This window comes from Dromiciops gliroides, chromosome 2, assembly GCF_019393635.1.
Source record: "Dromiciops gliroides isolate mDroGli1 chromosome 2, mDroGli1.pri, whole genome shotgun sequence".
Classification (NCBI taxonomy): Eukaryota; Metazoa; Chordata; class Mammalia; order Microbiotheria; family Microbiotheriidae; genus Dromiciops; species Dromiciops gliroides.
The window spans coordinates 18,737,200-18,755,803 of record NC_057862.1 but is presented as its reverse complement, the minus strand read 5'-3'; the positions used below and the strand labels follow the sequence as shown (position 1 = coordinate 18,755,803).

The window sequence follows — 18,604 nt, the reverse complement described above, 5'->3', positions numbered from 1 at the left end:
TGAACCCTGTTTTTAATTTGGATAATCTAATTGGATCATACAGCTAGAGCTAAAAGGAACTTCAGAGGTTTTCTCTTTTAATCCCCTTGTTTTGAAGATGAGACAAGAAATGATCAGAGAGGTCGAGTGACATCCTCAGTCACAATGTTAGGAAGTGTCAGAGGTGAAAACAGATCACAGTTCTTTCAAATTTTATAAATACCACTCTATGCACTGTGTTTTCTTGTCTCTATTGACTGTCAAGCTATTTAGAAATAATTATAATGATTTGAATCCAGGTTTTTTCCAGATTCCAGAAGCAGAATTCTTTCTAAAACATTATGCTGCCTTAAAGAATTAAATAGCTAATTGTGATAAAATGAGTGGATTGTAAAAAATAAAATATGGTAAGAATAATGAATATGACAACTGGTCACTGTCCTTTTAGTGTGATGAATACATCTCCAGGGTGTCATTTGCAGTTAGGAATATAAAGTACTAATATTAAATTCTCACATTGACTAACTGATTTATCTCAGAGAAGATACATCACTTCCTCTTTTAAATGATGGGGGTTTGACTAACTGGCCACTGAGCTCCAAACAATCTCAAAAGCAAGGATCCTATAATCCTGTGATCACTACATAGCAATTTAAAGTGTGCAGAGTGTTACATGGATTTTAGTTAAGTGAAGCCTAACAGCAAGCCCATGAAGTCCTTAAGAAATATATTAACATTTCAAAAGGGAGGAAACAGCTGCTCAGAGAGATTGTGATTTGACAAATTAACACAGTTAGATAGATTTGAATCCGAGCCTTCATAACTTCAAATCAAGCATTTTAATCTCATCATTCCCAATTATAACTGTCACTTGCTTATTTCTTTGTGAATTTACTTTTTGGTCTATTATTCAGCAGTTACAGGAAACAAAGATATTTGCTGCTAATATATAAATGAGTATTCAAATATGTGTGGTTGCTCAGAAAAATAAGAGATGTGATCTAATACTCTTCAAAACATCTACCTATGGGGGGAAAAATGAAGAAGCTCATTACTTAAACTAATTTAATACAGTTGACATAAATACTGTCACTTAGAGTAAAGCTGTATGACAGCCCATAAATTATGTCCCAAAATAATAAATAACAAAGGATCAAATTAGCAGAAGATGTCCATGGTTGTACTACAGGGATCTGCATTAGAAACAATTTAATCAAACATCTTTATTAACAATCTGAAAAGTAGCTTTAGTGATGTATTCTCTAGCACTGTTTATGTTGCTCTGTTGGAACTGTAAACATGTATCCAAAAAATCCTTGAGAATATATAACTTTTAGAGTGGGAAAAGACTGGTGAATGGGAAAGCAAAGGGGAAGGCAAGCACATATATATACCTAACACTAATATGAAGAAAGATTATAATGGACATAAATATGTGTGATAGACACATATACAATACATAATAATATATAACATGTGTATATAACAAGCATGGCATATGTATAACATATCATATATAACATATAGGTAAATATTAACAAATAAAACATATATATAACAAATATTTCTGTCCATTTTAATCTTATTTTGTATGTGTATGTCTTTATGCATGTATATTTGTTTGTGTATGGGAAACAAATTGGATTTGCTATCACAAAACCACCACAAATTTGAGTAAAATTGATATATGCAAATAATTCATCTTGAATTAAAGAAATTGATTCAAGGAATGAGCTAATTATACTTATAAGCATAGCTCCTATCCAAACTAAAGCCATTCATATATATCAATTTATCGATCACAATAATAGAAGAAAATCTCTTCTATTTAATTAAATTTCTTGAATTTAGCAAGCATTTATTAATTACTCTTTATGGGAAATATGTAAGGTGGTTTGACATCCTTATTATAGACCAAGGCAAGGATAATTGAAATCAAACCTTGCATCTGACACATAGCATCTCTGACCCTGGCCAAGTCACTTTATCTCTCAATAACTCTTAGAAAGTCTATAAGACTATAAATTACAGATAAGGTACCAACCTGCATTGGCATAATAAGATTCCTTACCTTCTTGTGATTAAGTCAATGAAATCCCAGGTCCAGGTCCTATCCCCATGTCTGATTTGCTCTGCTGGCACTGGAGAGACAAAAAGGGGGAAAAAGAGACATTTCCTATTTTCAAGGTGTCTTCCTTCTATTGGCTGAATATGACATTTATGAAATGAACAAAAGTGAGTAAATACAAAGTAATATCGAGAAGGTGAAAGTGTTCATATTTAGGGGAACTACCAAGGACCATAAGTAGTAGAAGGTGGTCTAGGATGTTTCAAAGGACTAGACAAGCTCTAGAAACTCCTCCATAATCCACAAACTGGAGTTTTGATTTAGTGAATAGAACACTGGACATGGAGTGAGGAAGATATGAGTTTAAATCCAGTCTCTGACACATTCTAACTGTGACACCTTTGATGAGTTACTTAACCTCTATTTGCCTCAGTTTCCTCATCTGTGAAATAGGGATAATAATAGCACCAACTCCCCAGGGTTTGTATGAGAATCAAATGAGATAATAATTGTAAAGCACTTAGGACAGTCCCTGGCACAGAGTTAAGTATTAAATAAATATTAGCTGTTATTATTATTGGCTATTAATAATTAAATGACACTGAAACTCAACTCTGCTGTCAATTCAATTTAAAACTAGACCAATCAAAAAACAAACAAACAAAAAAAAAACCCAAAAAACAAATTCCATAGGTCTTTAATGCCATTGGTCAAGAAGGGGAGAGGAGCAGGGATAGATGAGTGACAAGGTAAGGAAACAACAAGAAATTCTTTTAAATCCATACATTTTAAAAGGAGAAAACTTCATAAAGCACTTGTTACCATAATAAGGCTGGGCTCAGGAAGGCCTTGAAAAGATCATATGCCTGAATTTGCTTCTCTATCTTTTTGTCAACAAAATAAACCTCATTACTGAGTAATGATTCTTTGAATAAAAACAGCAGTTTTCTTTGGTTAAAAAGGAATTGAGGGGCAGTTAGGTGGTGCAGTGGATAGAGCACCAGCCCTGGAGTCAGCAGGACCTCAGTTCAAATCGGGCCTCTAACACTTAACACTTACTAGCTTGTGTGACACTGGGCAAGTCACTTAACCCCAATTGCCTCACCAAAAACAAAAAAAAAAAAGCAATTGAGAAAAATAAGTTGAAGAAATTGGTGGGAAAGGATGAGTACAGAGTTTCTACAACTACCTTTCCAAATGGTATTACTCTGAAAAATGTCTTTTCAATCAAACATGAGGATCTACTACAGTCAGACAAACCATGGTTAAGTAGAATTCTCAGTTAATTTGTATTTTTATATAATCATAACTTATTCTCTTTAAATATCTAGACCTCAATTTCTTCATCTGGAAAATGGGGAAAGAGTTGGCTTAGATGATTGTTAAAGTTCTTTCATTTCTCCGTCAATGAAAATACAATGAATTGCTACCTAAATGCTATAAACATATCACCTCTCCAATATGCTGGGTAGCATAATTTTCTGATGCCAGATGAATGAGATTTGACCAACACATATTTATCAGTGTCTACTATATATAATACATTGCACAGCTATTCTTCTTATCCTACCTAATCCCATTCTGCACAGTGGATGTGCCAGAGCTTGTTTCTCATTAAGCCTCAACTGGCAATCCCATATTTTGTCTTCTCAGTAAAAGAATCCATCCTATATTTTAGTGGAAAAATTAAGTCCTTTCCCAGAGAGCTATTTTTCCCTTTGCTGATTCATCATCTATTAAATGTTCTCACTCTGGGTATGCCCCAAGACTCTTTCCTGTGTCCTCTTCTCTCTATTACTTGAAGAAATATAAAGTGCTGACCTAGGAGCCAGCAAGGCCTAGATTCAGGCCAGCGTCTGTCACACACTAGCTGTGTGACCCTAGGCAAATCATTTAGCCTCTTAAGGATTAGGACATTTTCTAAGAGTATAAATTGGAGAGAAGAAGCCTGACCAACATTGGCAAAGGAAGTTTCTTAATCTGAGAATTTCCTACATCAATGAAATCCCAGAACCAGTACCTATTTCTAACTTCTAATTTAGGGATCTCATCAGCTCTCATGGGTTCAATTATTCTTTGCATATGATTCCTACATCTATTTTTAGACTTCTTCCCCAAATCAACAATATCTTTTGTGCATCTGGAAATTGATATCTTATAACTGTGAGAAAATAATAAGGTTCTGTGCATGAGAAAATAATGGAATTTGGGCAGATACTGTGATGTTTAAAATCTAAATTGTGGTCACCTTAAATTAGAAACTTTAGCTGGTCCTTGGGCATTAAACATTTATTAAAGCATACAGATATTCCCATGGAGGTCAGAAAGTTAAGAAAAAAGCCTATTTAGCCTAGAGTTCCAGCCTGGTCTGGTTCTTCCTCAAGTCCTCTGCCACAAGCCTGCTTCAATCACGAACTCTCTCCAGCAAACTGATTGCGGAAGCTTTTTATAAGTCTGAAACAGAGGCGGTCCTTACACACTGCTTCAAGCTTATTGGTTGGTATCATCCAAATTCATTGGTTCTGAAGGTGTTCTCAAGGTGTGATTACAATCCAGTTAACTTGAAGTAGGCTAATCAGCAGTTAATCACTCTCCCTTGATTCAATCAGTCTAGATTAATCTCCAGGTGGGTCTTTGAGTATCTGCTAAATCTCATTATTTCATCACAATACTCAAAGGCCCACCTGGAGATTAATCTAAACTGATTGAATCAAGTGAGAGTGATTGACTTTGCTGATTGGCCTATTTCAAGTTAATTAGATTGTAACCACACCTGACTGGCCCTTAAGGCGGTATTGTTCTCAGAAACTAAGGACTTTGAACTCGACTGGAGACAACCTTCAAGTCCAGTGAACCAATGGATGTGGATGACACTTACCAATCAGATTGAATTATTGGGTAAGGACCATCTCTGCTTCAGACCTATAAAAAGCTTCCACACCCAGTTTGAGAGAGTTTGTGGTTGAAGCAAGCTCATGGTGGAGGACTTGAGGAAGAACCAGACCAGTATGGAACTCTAGGCTAGATAGGCTTTTTTTTACCTTTCTGAACTCCATGTGTTTTCCTTTTTACTGATGCCTAGTATGCTTTAATAAATGCTTAATGCCCAAAGACTGGTGCTAAAGCTTCTAATTTAACGTGTCCAAACATTTAGATTTTAAACATCACATATGAGACCCAGAGAGCCTTGCTTGATCTTTCTTAAGGCCAGCCTAGTCAGAAGAATTCCAAAGGAAATGTAGTTGGACCTTGGGTTGTGAATAGAGACAATTACAGATTAAAACCACACATACCTGAAAGCCTTCCCCTCAGAGGGTCTGTCTGCTGTACTTTGACCTCAGCACATACTACTCCGGACCACCCTCAAGTCCAGTAAACCAATAGATTTGAATGATGCTAGCCAATTAGCTTTGAGCAGTGTGAAAGGACTGACTCTCCTCCTGACTGAAGCTAGCTTATGCTCGAAGTCTCTCTCTTTGCATGGGAAAGCTGGAGCAGGCAGAGGTGCTTTTACTACCTCTCCTTTCTCAACTTTCTGAGGCATGTGCTATCTCTTTACTAATATTTAATATGCTTTAATAAGTGCTTAATGCCCCAAACTGATGCTAAAGCCACTAATTTATAAGTAGCAATATATTAGAAACCCCAGCTAAATTCCCTAAAACTTGGGACATAGATAGAGCACCCCATATAATTTTAAATCACACATAACCATTCCAAACTCAACATATACAAAAAGAACGCACACTTCAAGCCTCTCTGTTTTTTGTTTGTTTGTTTGTTTGTTTTGTTTTTTAGGCAATGGGGGTTAAGTGACTTGCCCACAGTCACACAGCTAGTAAGTGTCAAGTGTCTGAGACCAGTTTTGAACTCAGGTACTCCTGAATCCAGGGCCGGTGCTTTAACCACTGTGCCATCTAGCTGCCCCAAGCCTCTCTGTTTTTAAATTTTCTTATTAGTGTTGAGGAATCTACTGTTCTCCTACTTAACCAGGCTGGCAAATTCAATGTCATCCTTTATTTCTCATTTTTATTCTTGCCCCATTGCCAAGTTCTACCATTTGTACCCTTACAAAATCTCCTACACACACCTGTTCTTTCCTCACTCCTACAGTCACAGACTTAATTTAGGACCTTATCAACTCATGCCTAATATTTTTCATATTTGTTTCCATGCAGTAAGTCTCTCCCTACTCCCATGCTTTAATCTACTCAGGTGTCAAAGTGATTTTGTCTACACTAAAGAGTAGGATGGTTTAGGTTATGCATCCTATTCTAAAATTAGCACTCAAGTGTCTTATTACCAGTAAGATAACATAGTTCTAGGGGGTGGCACAGTGGATAAAGCACCGGTCCTGGATTCAGGAGTACCTGAGTTCAAATCTGGCCTCAGACACTTGACACTTACTAGCTGTGTGACCCTGGGCAAGTCACTTAACTCCCATTGCCCCACAAAAAAAAAAAAAAAAGATAACATAGTTCTCTGAGAGGTATTGAAAGTTGTTTTGTGATCTAGTTCCTTTCTACCTTTCCAATCTTCTTATATGTTACCCTCTTCCGCATACTCTAGTTAAAAGCCCCCTTGGTCTCCTTGTTATTTGCATTGACTGTCCACTCGCACCCTATGCTTGCATTGATTTTCTACTTCACCTCTCTCTGGCTTTAAGAATCCTGTTAATTTACACTTTCTGAAGAATATCTTTCCCAGTTCATTTCCTCATCAATTTCTCCTCACTGTGCTGATTCTCCTTGATGCTAGGGTTTTCTCTGAAATGATCTCTCATTCACACTGTATATAACTTGTAAATAACCCAATAGAGACCTGTCTTGAATTCCAGACTAAGACATCTGTGCATACTAAGTCCTCAGTGAGGAGTTACTGAAGTTTTTTGGGCAGGGAGTATCATGAGCAGATCTATGTTTCACTATTATCATTCTACAAGTTATGTGAAGGATGATTTGGAGCCCAGGCACATGATTGCTCCTACTAAGGAGGCTGAGGTTGGTGCATTGTTGGGTTTTAGTACTTCTGGGCTTCAGTCAAGCTAGAGACAACTGTGTATCTGTACTGATTTCAGAATCAATATTGTGAGTCTCCGGGTAGTAGTGCCACCAGGAGTTCCTGAACTACTGAACCTGACCAAAATCAGAAAGAAAAAAAAAGAGCAAATCAAGTTTCTGTTCTAATCATCAGTTGTACTATGTCCATTAAAAGTCACTGAACTTTCAATCCAAATGAGATAGCAGGTTCTAATATCAAAAGAAAAAAGAAAAGATGATTAGGAGAAGGAAGTTGCTAAAAGCAAAGAACTTTGTACGATGTTCAAATGAGAGTGCAGGTACAAGACAATAGGGCCTTGAAGTAGGAGAAAAAATGTTCCTAAGGATGGAAGTAGTTATAAGAGTTATGGTGGAGGTTTCCAGTCTAGGTGATTAAGAGAATGATAATCTTATCAATAAAAATATGTGTTAAAAGAAGTAGGTCAGAGAAGGGGTAGGGGAGGGAGGGAAGGAGGGATAAAAATTGGAAGTCAAAACCATAAATAAAAATGTTTATTGTTTTTTAAATTAAAAAAATAAAAAGAAAGTCATTTTGTGGTGAGAACGACTTAAATTTGAGGTGACAGGAGGAATTTGATTATAAATAAGGGGTAAGCAGTTGAAATATGAGAGTGAAAATCAGATAAATAATGTTGTCAGTTTGGGCAGTGGTCCCTGTAAAGGGAATTATTGAAACCATCCCTGAGCTGCCCCATGAGAGCCTGGAAAGCAAAGAGAGGAGGTTTGAGAAAAATGACAGAGGAGATCCCAGCACCTAAAATAATATACAGAAAGTTAGGAAACTAAGCAGAAGTCAGTGTCATGGTACCCTAGGGATGAGATAATGTCAAGTAGAAGAGAGTGACTCAAGGTAAAAAATGAGTATGGAGAAGTCAGAGAATATGAGTTCTTAAGAGAGCACTTCCATGATGATATCATTAGTGACTCTGGAAAGGGAAATAGTAAATGGAAAATGAGGATTGTCAACGTATTACAAGGAAGTGAGGAAGAACAGGATCATCCAATAATGTTAGTTAACCCATGCAGGCAACTCAATAGTGTCTTGGAACTAAGCAACAGGGGCAAGATTCACTTTTAGGTGTTTATGATTGCATGTGCAGCATTCTCTTGCCTTGTTGCCAATATTAAAAAATAGAAGAAATAAACCAGAACGAATGGGAAAACTATAGGGATGGATTTCCCAAACATTCCACTGAATAGAAAGGCAGAGAAGGTTAAAGACTAGGGAAGAGTACGGTCAAGTTGTAATGAGAGGTGTGAGAGAAGAGGTAGTAAGGTAACTTTGACTTTGATAGAAACTGAAGTTGAATAACAGGGATTAGATGAGGAGACAAGAGTTTTCTGATCAAAGAACAGAAAACATGCAAATTCAGTGTGTTGATTAGAGGAAGGGATTGGATGGGGAAGGGAGTGGTCAGTAGAAGATGACAATCAGATACGATATTCTTGTTTTTATTTTCCTTTTTGATTAACATTATTAGCCCTGTACCCTCACTTTCATATCCCTAAATAGAAATCCTCTTACTGAACAAGAATAATAAAGCAAAATAAAATTTGATTTTAAGTCAGAAAATGTTTCATGCTACACCTTTAGATCATCATTGCTGTGCCCAGAGGTGCTGCACAAGTTTTATCATCGAGTATCTTGATGTCATGATTAGTCATTGAATTGATGACCATTATGAAATTTTTCAAAATAGTTTTTATTTACATCATTATGCTTTATTCACTATATATGCATATAGATACAAACAATGATTAAGCATATAACTACATACACTATGTTTGTCTATGTGTATATGTGTTAACTTATGGATATATTTGCATAGCTCTTAAGTGTAACAATTATTCTGAATCCTGGATATCAGGTTTTTAATATATATACACATATATGTGTGTGTGTGTGTATATACATATATATATATATATATTTATTTATTTATGTATTTATATGTATATGTGTGTGTTTGTATATGTATGTAAATATGTGTCTACTATACATGTGCTATATATATGTGTATGTATATGTATTTGTACACACACACACAATTTTAAAATTGCCCCATCCCAGTGAAATAATGTTCTATCATTCTACCAAATTCCCCATCAAACCTCAATTTTATCTTGGTCATTTCTCTGCCATAACTACACTACATTGTGACAAGGGTTGGTGGGGGTCAGAGATGTGTGAGTGGAACAGTAGCTATGTAGTTATAGCTTGCTAGCTATATAGCTAGATCTCTAGGACCATTTTTTTATGTGAAAGAGATCAACATTTTTTTTTTATCATGAAGTCTATTTTGTTTGTTTGTTTGTTTTTTGTTTTGTTTTGCGGGGCAGTAAGTATAAAGTGATTTGCCCAGGGTCACACAGCTAGTAAATGTCAAGTGTCTGAAGCCAGATTTGAACTCAGGTCCTTCTGAATCCAGGGCCAGTGCTCTATCCACTGTGCCAGCTAGTTGCCCCATAAGACATGTTTTAATGTTTAAAGTATGTTTTCCTGGGCTTATTTAAACACAATATAAAGGGAATGCATAAAGTGAATTTGAGACTATAATTATTCTTTAAATATTTTTGGAAATTCTGAAAAAAACAATCTCAAGAAAGATGCTTATAAAAATGAGTTGGTGATGAATTGATATATTGTGGAAATTAACTGCCAATCCACTCTATTCTAACAGTCAATAATTAAAAGTTAAAATGTAGTTTTCTTTAAAAAGAAAGAATGCTTTTGCAAGTTCCACTAATTAAGTTTCTCCTTAAACTTGTCAAATATATTAAAGACAAAGGTAAAAAATTTTTGGTCGCTATAATTACTGTAACAGCAGTTCTTTTTGTTAGGCAGCTTTTCCCTTCTTTCCATTCTTGAGTAGATTATAATTATTCTTGTCAATTTTATGTCCATCATTCTCTTAGAAATAAAAATTTACCACTGGACTATTATCTTGCAGATGATAACTCCATAGTAAAACTATATGGTATTGTGAAACAGAAACAAAACTTTCCCCAAACCCTTAGTTTTATATTCAAATATTTCTATCTTCCATCACATGAAATTTATATTTGTTTTTTTTTTCTTGGATGGTTGGCTATTTAATAGATTATTATTATTGCTGTTTAGACATTTTCAGTCATGTCCAATTGTTTACGACTTGATTTGGGGTTTTCTTGACAAAGATACTGGAATAGTTTGCCATTTCCTTCTCAGCTTATTTTACAGATAAGGAAACTGAGGAAAACAGGATTAAGTGACTTGCCTGGGTTCACACAATTAGTGTCTAGTGTCTGAGGCTGGATTTTAGGTCAAGTGCTCCTGACTGTAGGCCCAGAGTTCTATCCACTGTGTCATCCAGCTGATCCATAAATTATGATAGTTGATAAAATCAGTTCAAATCAGTTCCTGCAAATGTCTAGTCATTCTATTTTAGTTCTACCAAGGAAAAAATTGAATCACTTTGGTGTTCTCAGTTTTAGATCTTAATACTACTGGATAAATATAAATCAATCATTTATCAGTGTTTGGTTTTCAATGTGAAAAAGACATGACTGTATTAGAATGAACACAGTTTTTTGGTGGTCAATTGACAAAGACTAATACAGAAGAATTAAAGATGGATTATGCCTTTATATGTCAAAGCCCCATAAGTCTTTCATCTACAACAGGGATAAAGTCAGCATCAGAAACATTGAGTCCAACAAGAATGGGGAGGGACTCTTCCTTTAAAATAGATAGATAGGAGAAGCTGTGGAAAAATTGGAACACTAATGCATTGTTGGTGGAGCTGTGAACTGATCCAACCATTCTGGAGAAAAATTTGGAACTATGCCCAAAAGGCTATGGGACTGTTCTTACCCTTTGACCCAGTGGTACTACTGCTAGGTCTCTATTCCAAAGAGACCACAGAAAAGGGAAATGTCCAAAAATATTTATACCAGCTCTCTTTGTGGTAGCAAAGAATTAGAAATTGAGGGAATGACCATCAATTAGTGAATGGCTGAACAAGTTATGGTATATGAATGTAATGGAATACTATTATGCTGTAAGAAATGATGAGCAGGAGTTCAGAGAAACCTGGAAAGACTTACATGAATTGATACTGACTGAGAGGAGCAGAACCAGGAGAACATTGTACACAGTAACATCAACATTGTGTGATGAACAATGGTGATAGACATGGCTCTTCTCAGCATTGCAACAATCCAAAACGGTTTCAAAGAACTCGTGATAGAAAATGTTCTCAACATCCAGAAAAAAGAACTGTGGATTATGAATGCAGATTGAACTGTACTGTTTCTACTTTTGGACTGTTTTTTCCACTTCATTTTGAGGTTTTTCCCTTGTGCTCTGATTCTTGTTTCACAAGATGACTAATGTAGAAATATGTTTAATGTGATTGTACATATATAACTTATATCAGACTACTTTCCATCTTGGGGAGGAGGGAGGGAAAGGATGGTGGGAGAAAAATTTTGGAACTAAAAATCCTATGAAAACAAATGTTGAAAACTATCCTTACATGTAGCTGCAAAATAATAAAATACTTAAAAAAAGAAGATAGATGGATGGATAGATAGACAGATAGATAGATGATAGATAGAAGCTGAAGTTGAAAATGTAATCACAGGGATTAGATGAGGAGACCAATTTTCTGGTCAAAGAATAGAAAAAGTTCTAGTTCAGTGTGTTGATTAGAGGAAGGGATTGCCTGAGGGTAAAAGGAATTTAGAATGTTCAGCTTGGAGATGTTTATTCAAGGTGAACATGAGATTAAATTGAACACTGGACTTATTCTGTGGAACTACAGATGTTATAATTAAGAACAATAGATAGGAATGAAGATCATAATGCAAATTAGTATATAAGGTGTTTGAAAATCAAAATTGTATGTACCTGTATTCTCAGCACAAACACAGTGTATGGTACTTAGGTCATTTAATATTTAATACTTAATGCTTTGTACTTAATACTCATTGATTGGTTTTATCTCCTTATGAAGAAAGATGCTTATAGCACAAATTATGTTATGTAGTTTGATGGGTAAACTATAGAGTTCATTTCTCTGTCAAGTTTTTTTATTCATCTACCAATCTATTTGATTTATCTCATTTATCATCTACCTCTCTATCTCTCTGTTTTTCTCTTTATATTTATTTACATGTACAGATAATACAAATAGAGAAGTTTGCAACAAGAATTGAAGAAATAGATTAGGTTGGTTTGCTTTCGGGAGATTGCACAACCCCTTTAATATCTACACATTTTCCAGAAATAAAGGTTCATTTTTCCAGTATCGATCTTATCAGTGTTGTATGTTTGTGAATCATGAAATACAGTGTCAGAAGAATTAAAATTGAGCATAATATGCTTGCAAAAGGATACATATCTGGTGAGTATGAACAGACTGCAACATATAAATATATGGCTGAAAAAGGAGAAGGACTAATCACATAGAATGATCAAGTGGTAACCAATGAACAAACCAAGCAGCCCACTTCTATTCTTACAATGGCATGGGAAAGTAGGGGAAGTTCCAAGCATGTTCAATGAATGAGAAGACAAGGACAAGAATAAGACAGGATGGGGAGAGGTGAGAGGGTTGTGATCTGAATGATTTCAGTAAATAATAAAATAAGATGTAAGATATATTGTGAAGATTGAAAATAAAGAAAAATGTCTTCACCTCAATTTAAGAAAAAATAGCATTGTCCCATTTATAGAGAAAAAGCATTTGGGTTTTTTGTTTGTTTGCAAATAAGGAAACCGAGATCCAACCAAAAATAAATGGTTTTATCAAGAGTGACACCAGGACTATGAGTAAAATGAACTCTTTTCATTCAAATTTTATTTCTCTTTCTACTCTAGGGAAGGTAATAAGCCTTTATACATCACCTACTTCTTGTTAGATATTCTCCTAAGTGCTCTAGCCATTAACTGCATCTGGAGGTGGCTTGACTCTACAGAGATATCACAAAATATTATTGCTCCATTGGTAGTTCTCAGTCCCAAAAGTCCCAAATCACAGAGTTTAAAGGAACCTTAAAGAGAGCTTAGATAGATAGTATTTCATGTGGAGTTAGTAATATTTGAGTTCAGATCCTAATTCAGACATTTGTAGTTGTTGGTCCTTCTTTCTCAAAGAGGACCATGACAATTGGAAGGTGATGTCATGACTTATAGTGAATCGTATTTAAGTGATGCAGGGCTGTGCAAGGTCACCAATCTAACTCTCTCCTCCAGAGACATCTGGGTCCAGCGGCAAGATATATATCAGGTCAACTAGAGATAGCTCTGGATATTTAAGGCAATTGGACTTAAGTGACTTATCCAGGATCACAAAGCTGATAAGTGTATGAGGTGTAGATTTGAACTCAGGTCTTCTTGACTCCAGGACCAGTACTCTATCCACTGCACCACCTAGTTGTATGATCCTAGGGAAGTTACTTTTTCTCTCTAGGGCTCCATTTCTTCATCTGTAAAATGAGAAGGCTGAAATCAATGGATCCTAAAGTCCTTTGCAGTTCTAAATTTGTGATCATATGACCTGAGGGGAAGCAAAGAAATAAACAAACAAAAAAACTTGTTTAATTCCTTGACTTTATGGATGAGAAAACTGAGGCAAAGTGTCATTACTTACACAGGATAACACAGTGAGTTGGGATCATTTAAGCACTCTCCAAGATGTTGTAGTGGATGTGATATTGATCAATTAAGTAATAAGAATGTGTAAGTGTCCATTATGTGGTACACACTTGTGCAAGGCACCAGAAAAAAAAATATATAAACCATAAGCAATTCTCTATTCTTAGAGAATTCTATTTGAAGGTTTTTACTAGATGGACGATAATGTAAGGCTTCTCAACTCAGGATTTTATTTTTATAAAATAAGAGACTATTGTCTATAACAATCTGCAACTGTGCAATAAAGGTTACTAAGTAGATTGTGCTTTGTTTTTTGTTTGTTTGTTTTTTTGTTTTTTTTCAGGGCAATGGGGGTTAAGTGACTTGTCCAGGGTCACACAGATAGTAAGTTTCAAGTGTCTGAGGCTGGATTTGAACTCAGGTACTCCTGAATCCAGGACCAGTGCTTTATCCACTGTGCCACCTAGCTGCCCCCCTAAGGAGATTGTGTACCATTTACCCCAGGGATCCCAGAAGGTAGCATATACTCCAAGGAGATCAAAGACAGAAAGAACAGTTCCATGTACTACAAAATAGTCATAGAAACTCTTTTTGAGGGTAGTCAAACAAAACAACAATAACAGCAAACAGAAACTAAGTGATATCCATCACTTAAGAAATAGTTGAAAAAATTTGATATCTCCCTGTAATGGAATATGATTATTCATAAAGGAGGAAAAAAGAATTCAGGGTAAAATGGAAACTCTTGCAAAGCAAGGAAAGTCAGATCAAGAGAACAGTTTACATAATGATTACAAGACCATTAATGTCAGCAATACTGAAATACCTAAACAGAGTAAATTTAAAGGTCATCATTCGTTCTCAAGTCCAAATAATAATACAACAATTCTATTCTCAATGGAAAATTCTGGGAGATATATGTATATAATGTTGGATATGATCTCAGACTACAGTCACAATATCATTTTGCAAAACTGATTTATATTTAATTCATTACAGGGAATTTGAGATGAGCTATATTAGGATATGATCAGGCCCTCAAAAACAAAATCTATCAACAAAACGATAATAAAGCAAAAAAAAAAAAGGTATCAATTTGAGCAACAGAAGTTTTCTCTTAATTCACTGTATCCTAATTGTGTTTGTCTTATGAAATATCCCTGTGTTCAAAATTATAGCAATCCCAGTTCCCAACTTAACTTTCAAAGGACAAGAGGTTTATAAGTTGGGCAATAGGTTTTCTGTGGTAATGAAAATATCTGGAAGGTTTTTTCTTTCTCAAAGTAGAACCTTCTCCATACATACATACATATATATATATATATATATATATATATATATATATATATATATATATATATATATGTACATATGTACATATGTACATATGTACATATACATTTATACACCAAAGCAAAATATACAAAATTTAACAATCATATAAAGCAGATATAATATATTTTCAATGCTAAAATAGAAAATAATACAAAAGTAGACAATGCCAAAAAGCAGCTGAACTCAAATCCATTGCACTTGAATATCTCAGTTACAAAGATCAGATGATAAAGCACTGGTCTTTTTTCTTATTTAAGTTCATATGCTACCAGATTTTTGTTTTTTGTTTCTTGTTTTAAATTCTTCATTTCCAAGACAGGTCAGGAGGGAATATCAAGACATGAATGATATATAAAAATGGAATCAATTTGAAATATATTTTTAAAGTTATTCTCTGATGAAATGAAATGAAATGAAATAAAATCAATCATAAAACAATTTGATTGCCTTTTTAAAACATTAAAGTCACTGCCTGGCTCTGTAGGTGGTATTTGCAAGGACAGAAAGATTTGTGTTGGAGAGAGAGAATGTGGTTGAAGATTATATGCAGTTTGACAGGTCAAATCAGCAGGTTATTAAATAACCAACCTCCTTTCATAAGAGGTGAGCTGGGCTATTCTCTCTTTGAGCTTCCCTGGGACACTGGGAAATAATTCACTTTTATCTTCCTTAAGAACTACAGCCTTGGCATGAGAAAAGAGAGCCCAGCTGCTTCCTCTGGTACCACCCTCAGCTGAGTCTGGGCTGCCCTTATTAATTTATAATTCATTAGGTGGTGGTGGCCTATTTACAAAGTTAGTGCTTTTTTTTTTTTAATTTGCAGAATTAGAATATAACATCAATGTATCCCCTAGGAACACAGGCACAATAGCCAGAGATATGAAAGATGAGTATTATGATAAAAAAACAAGTCAGGGCAGCTAGGTGGCGCAGTGGATAAAGCACTGGCTTTGGATTCAGGAGTACCTGAGTCCGAATCCAGCCTCAGACACTTGACAGTTACTAGCTGTGTGACCCTGGGCAAGTCACTTAACCCTCATTGCCCCTCCAAAAACAAAAACAAAACAAACAAAAAAAAACCCAAAACAAACAAAAAAAGCCAAGTCAACACATATTAAAGAAACACTGCTTCACATACACACAAACAAATAGGCACCATAGACATTCTCTGTTTTTTTTCAACTTGAATGGTATATTCTTTATTTATAAATTAGAGTCAATACATACAGGAAAAGGGGGGAGAACTTAGCAAAGAAAGCCTCTGGGAGAAAGAGAAAAGGTATGACCCTAAGGGTCCCAACAGGGTAAGATATAGAGTAGGGAGAGGAAAAAATGTAATGGGGAGGAATTGGCTCTGGAGCCCCCCTCCTTAATTCTCTTGAGTCTGAAGGGTCTCCCTAGCTCCACCTCCCCTAACCCTGCACTATTTGAAATAAATGAAAACTTCAGAAAATAGGGCCTTTGGAGGCCTCAGGCTTTAGCCCAACCTGGTAGTTAGCCAAGATCCCCCCCCCACTTTGTTTTATTTTAAGTGGGAAGTGCCCTTTGTATCCCACAGGAGGGACTTTCCATGTATACCTCCCCCCCTTGCAGAGCCAGATTTCCCCCACTAGAAGATGGGGAAGGGATCCAATTAGAAGGAACCTCAGGAGAGGGCCAGAGGAATCTGGTTTGCACCACTGATGGCCCCTTATCCTGAGTCAGTCACTGGAATCAGAAGAGGAAAATGAGGATGAGGATGAGCTGGAGTGTGAGTCACTGAGGCACAACACAGTGGGTAGCTGTGCTGTCTCAACTCTCTTCCTTGCCTTCTTGGGGGTCTTCTTGGTAGCATTGAGCTGAGCACTCACATACTGCAGCCTCTTCTTTCTCCAATTGTCCCTTCTCTAGAGCTAGTTCTTCCTCTGTCTTACCTACTGACTTTTTGACCATATAGTGTTTCCTTGACTTCTTACACAAGCAGGAAAGAACATAGTGCTCTAGTTCTCGAAGTGTGGATGGTCTGAGAGTATCAAAATCAATATTAATCTCCTTAGAGGGTGAGTTGTAGAATGAGGGTTCTTGGGCCATGATGATGTGGATTACACCACTTAACTTCTCTCTAGGTAACTTCTTGATGTCCAGTCTCAGCTGCGATTTCTCATCATAACTCATGGGCCCGTTCTTTTTTTCCTCTGAGCTATAGGGAGCAGTTAGTGGAGATGAAGCTGTCTTCATCACCTTCTCTGAGGGCCTAAGTGAACCACTTCCAGGAAGACCAAAGGCAGGAGGCTCAGCTGGCCCGGGACCACTGCAAACCCCACCATCACCTGCCTTCTTGGAAGATTTTTTGGGTTGTGGTGGGTGAGGCAGCCTGTAACTCTTGTCTTCTTTGTCCATCCCCCATCGCCGCCACTGCTTTTCTGCCTTCCTCTTCTTTTTTTTCTCTTGTTTCTGCTTAAGCTTGGAAATTGACTGCTGGTACAGGGCAGCCAACTGTTCATTTGCTTCCCGAAGCTGTCCCCATAGTTCACCCAACATGTTGGCCCCCTCCTTCTCATAGTGAGAACTTTTAGTTTCTTCTTCCTCCTCCTCTGAGCAACTTTCACTTCCACTCTTCTCAGAGGATGATTGAGCTAAGCCAGGAGGTACCAGAGTTGAGGCAGGTAAGGGACTTGGCTTTGTTGGCTCATCAGGTGTCTTAGCATACTGGAATTCAAACTCATACTGTAGTTTTTGTGCCATGGCAACAGTGTCAGGGTCATACTTGTAACGGTTGGAAAACATAGAGCACACATCAGCTGCAAACTCTTGTGCATTCTGGAAATCTCTGTTCTCCATCTTTTGCTTGACAGTGCTCAGGTCCATGGGGTGCTTAAGAATGTTAGGGTAGTGAATCAGGTCAAGGGCTGAACCATCCACGGTCTCATAGAAAGGATAGGCATAAGCAGAATGGTTTGGGGAAAGTAGCTCTTTTAAAATGTCATCTGAATGTTTCAGTTGCTCTGACAGCTTCTGTTTCTCAGAGCTCAGATGCTGCTGCTGGGAGGCTGGAGAATCTTCACCTTGGGGTTTAATGGGAAGGTCATTTTCCTGGTGTATATGGGCCAGCTGGGGAGTCTTGGGCTCTGGGCCACCCCCAGGGGGACTGGTTGGGTACTCAGGAACCAGGATAGCTGCTGCTGTAGGTGTGATGGAGTCTGCTTTCCACTTCACCCCCTCCTTGGTAAGTGAGGGGGCAGGAGGAGGTGCAGAGACTGTCTGCAATGGGGTGCCAGTGGAGTACAAAGACTTGAGAAGGGAAGAAGAGATAACTGAACAGTGGGGGGTGTTCAGAACAGTGGTGGCCATCTCAGATGATGAGGAATTCGAGGATGTGTGAGACAAAGAAGAGATAGCAGGCACCTGGTGTACAGTGGAGAGGCTGCTCTCATGTGTCCTCAGCTTTGCCTCCTCCTTGTGGCTCTCCTTAGGGACGGTCACCACCAGTTCATTCTCTTCAGTTGGCATCAGTGCCGCCATCTGTGCCATCAATACAACCCG

The 18,604-nt window shown here is 36.9% G+C and overlaps 1 protein-coding gene across 1 annotated transcript in view; it reads right to left on the bottom strand.

Moving 5' to 3' along the window:
- Positions 1–16,782: 16,782 nt before the first annotated feature.
- The window catches only part of LOC122738186 (bromodomain-containing protein 2-like), an 87,017-nt gene continuing 85,195 nt past the window's right edge, over positions 16,783–18,604 (bottom strand). Inside the window, 2 exon segments of the mRNA XM_043980254.1 lie at positions 16,783–16,950; positions 16,952–18,603. Coding sequence (XP_043836189.1) covers positions 16,783–16,950; positions 16,952–18,603 — 1,820 coding nt within the window.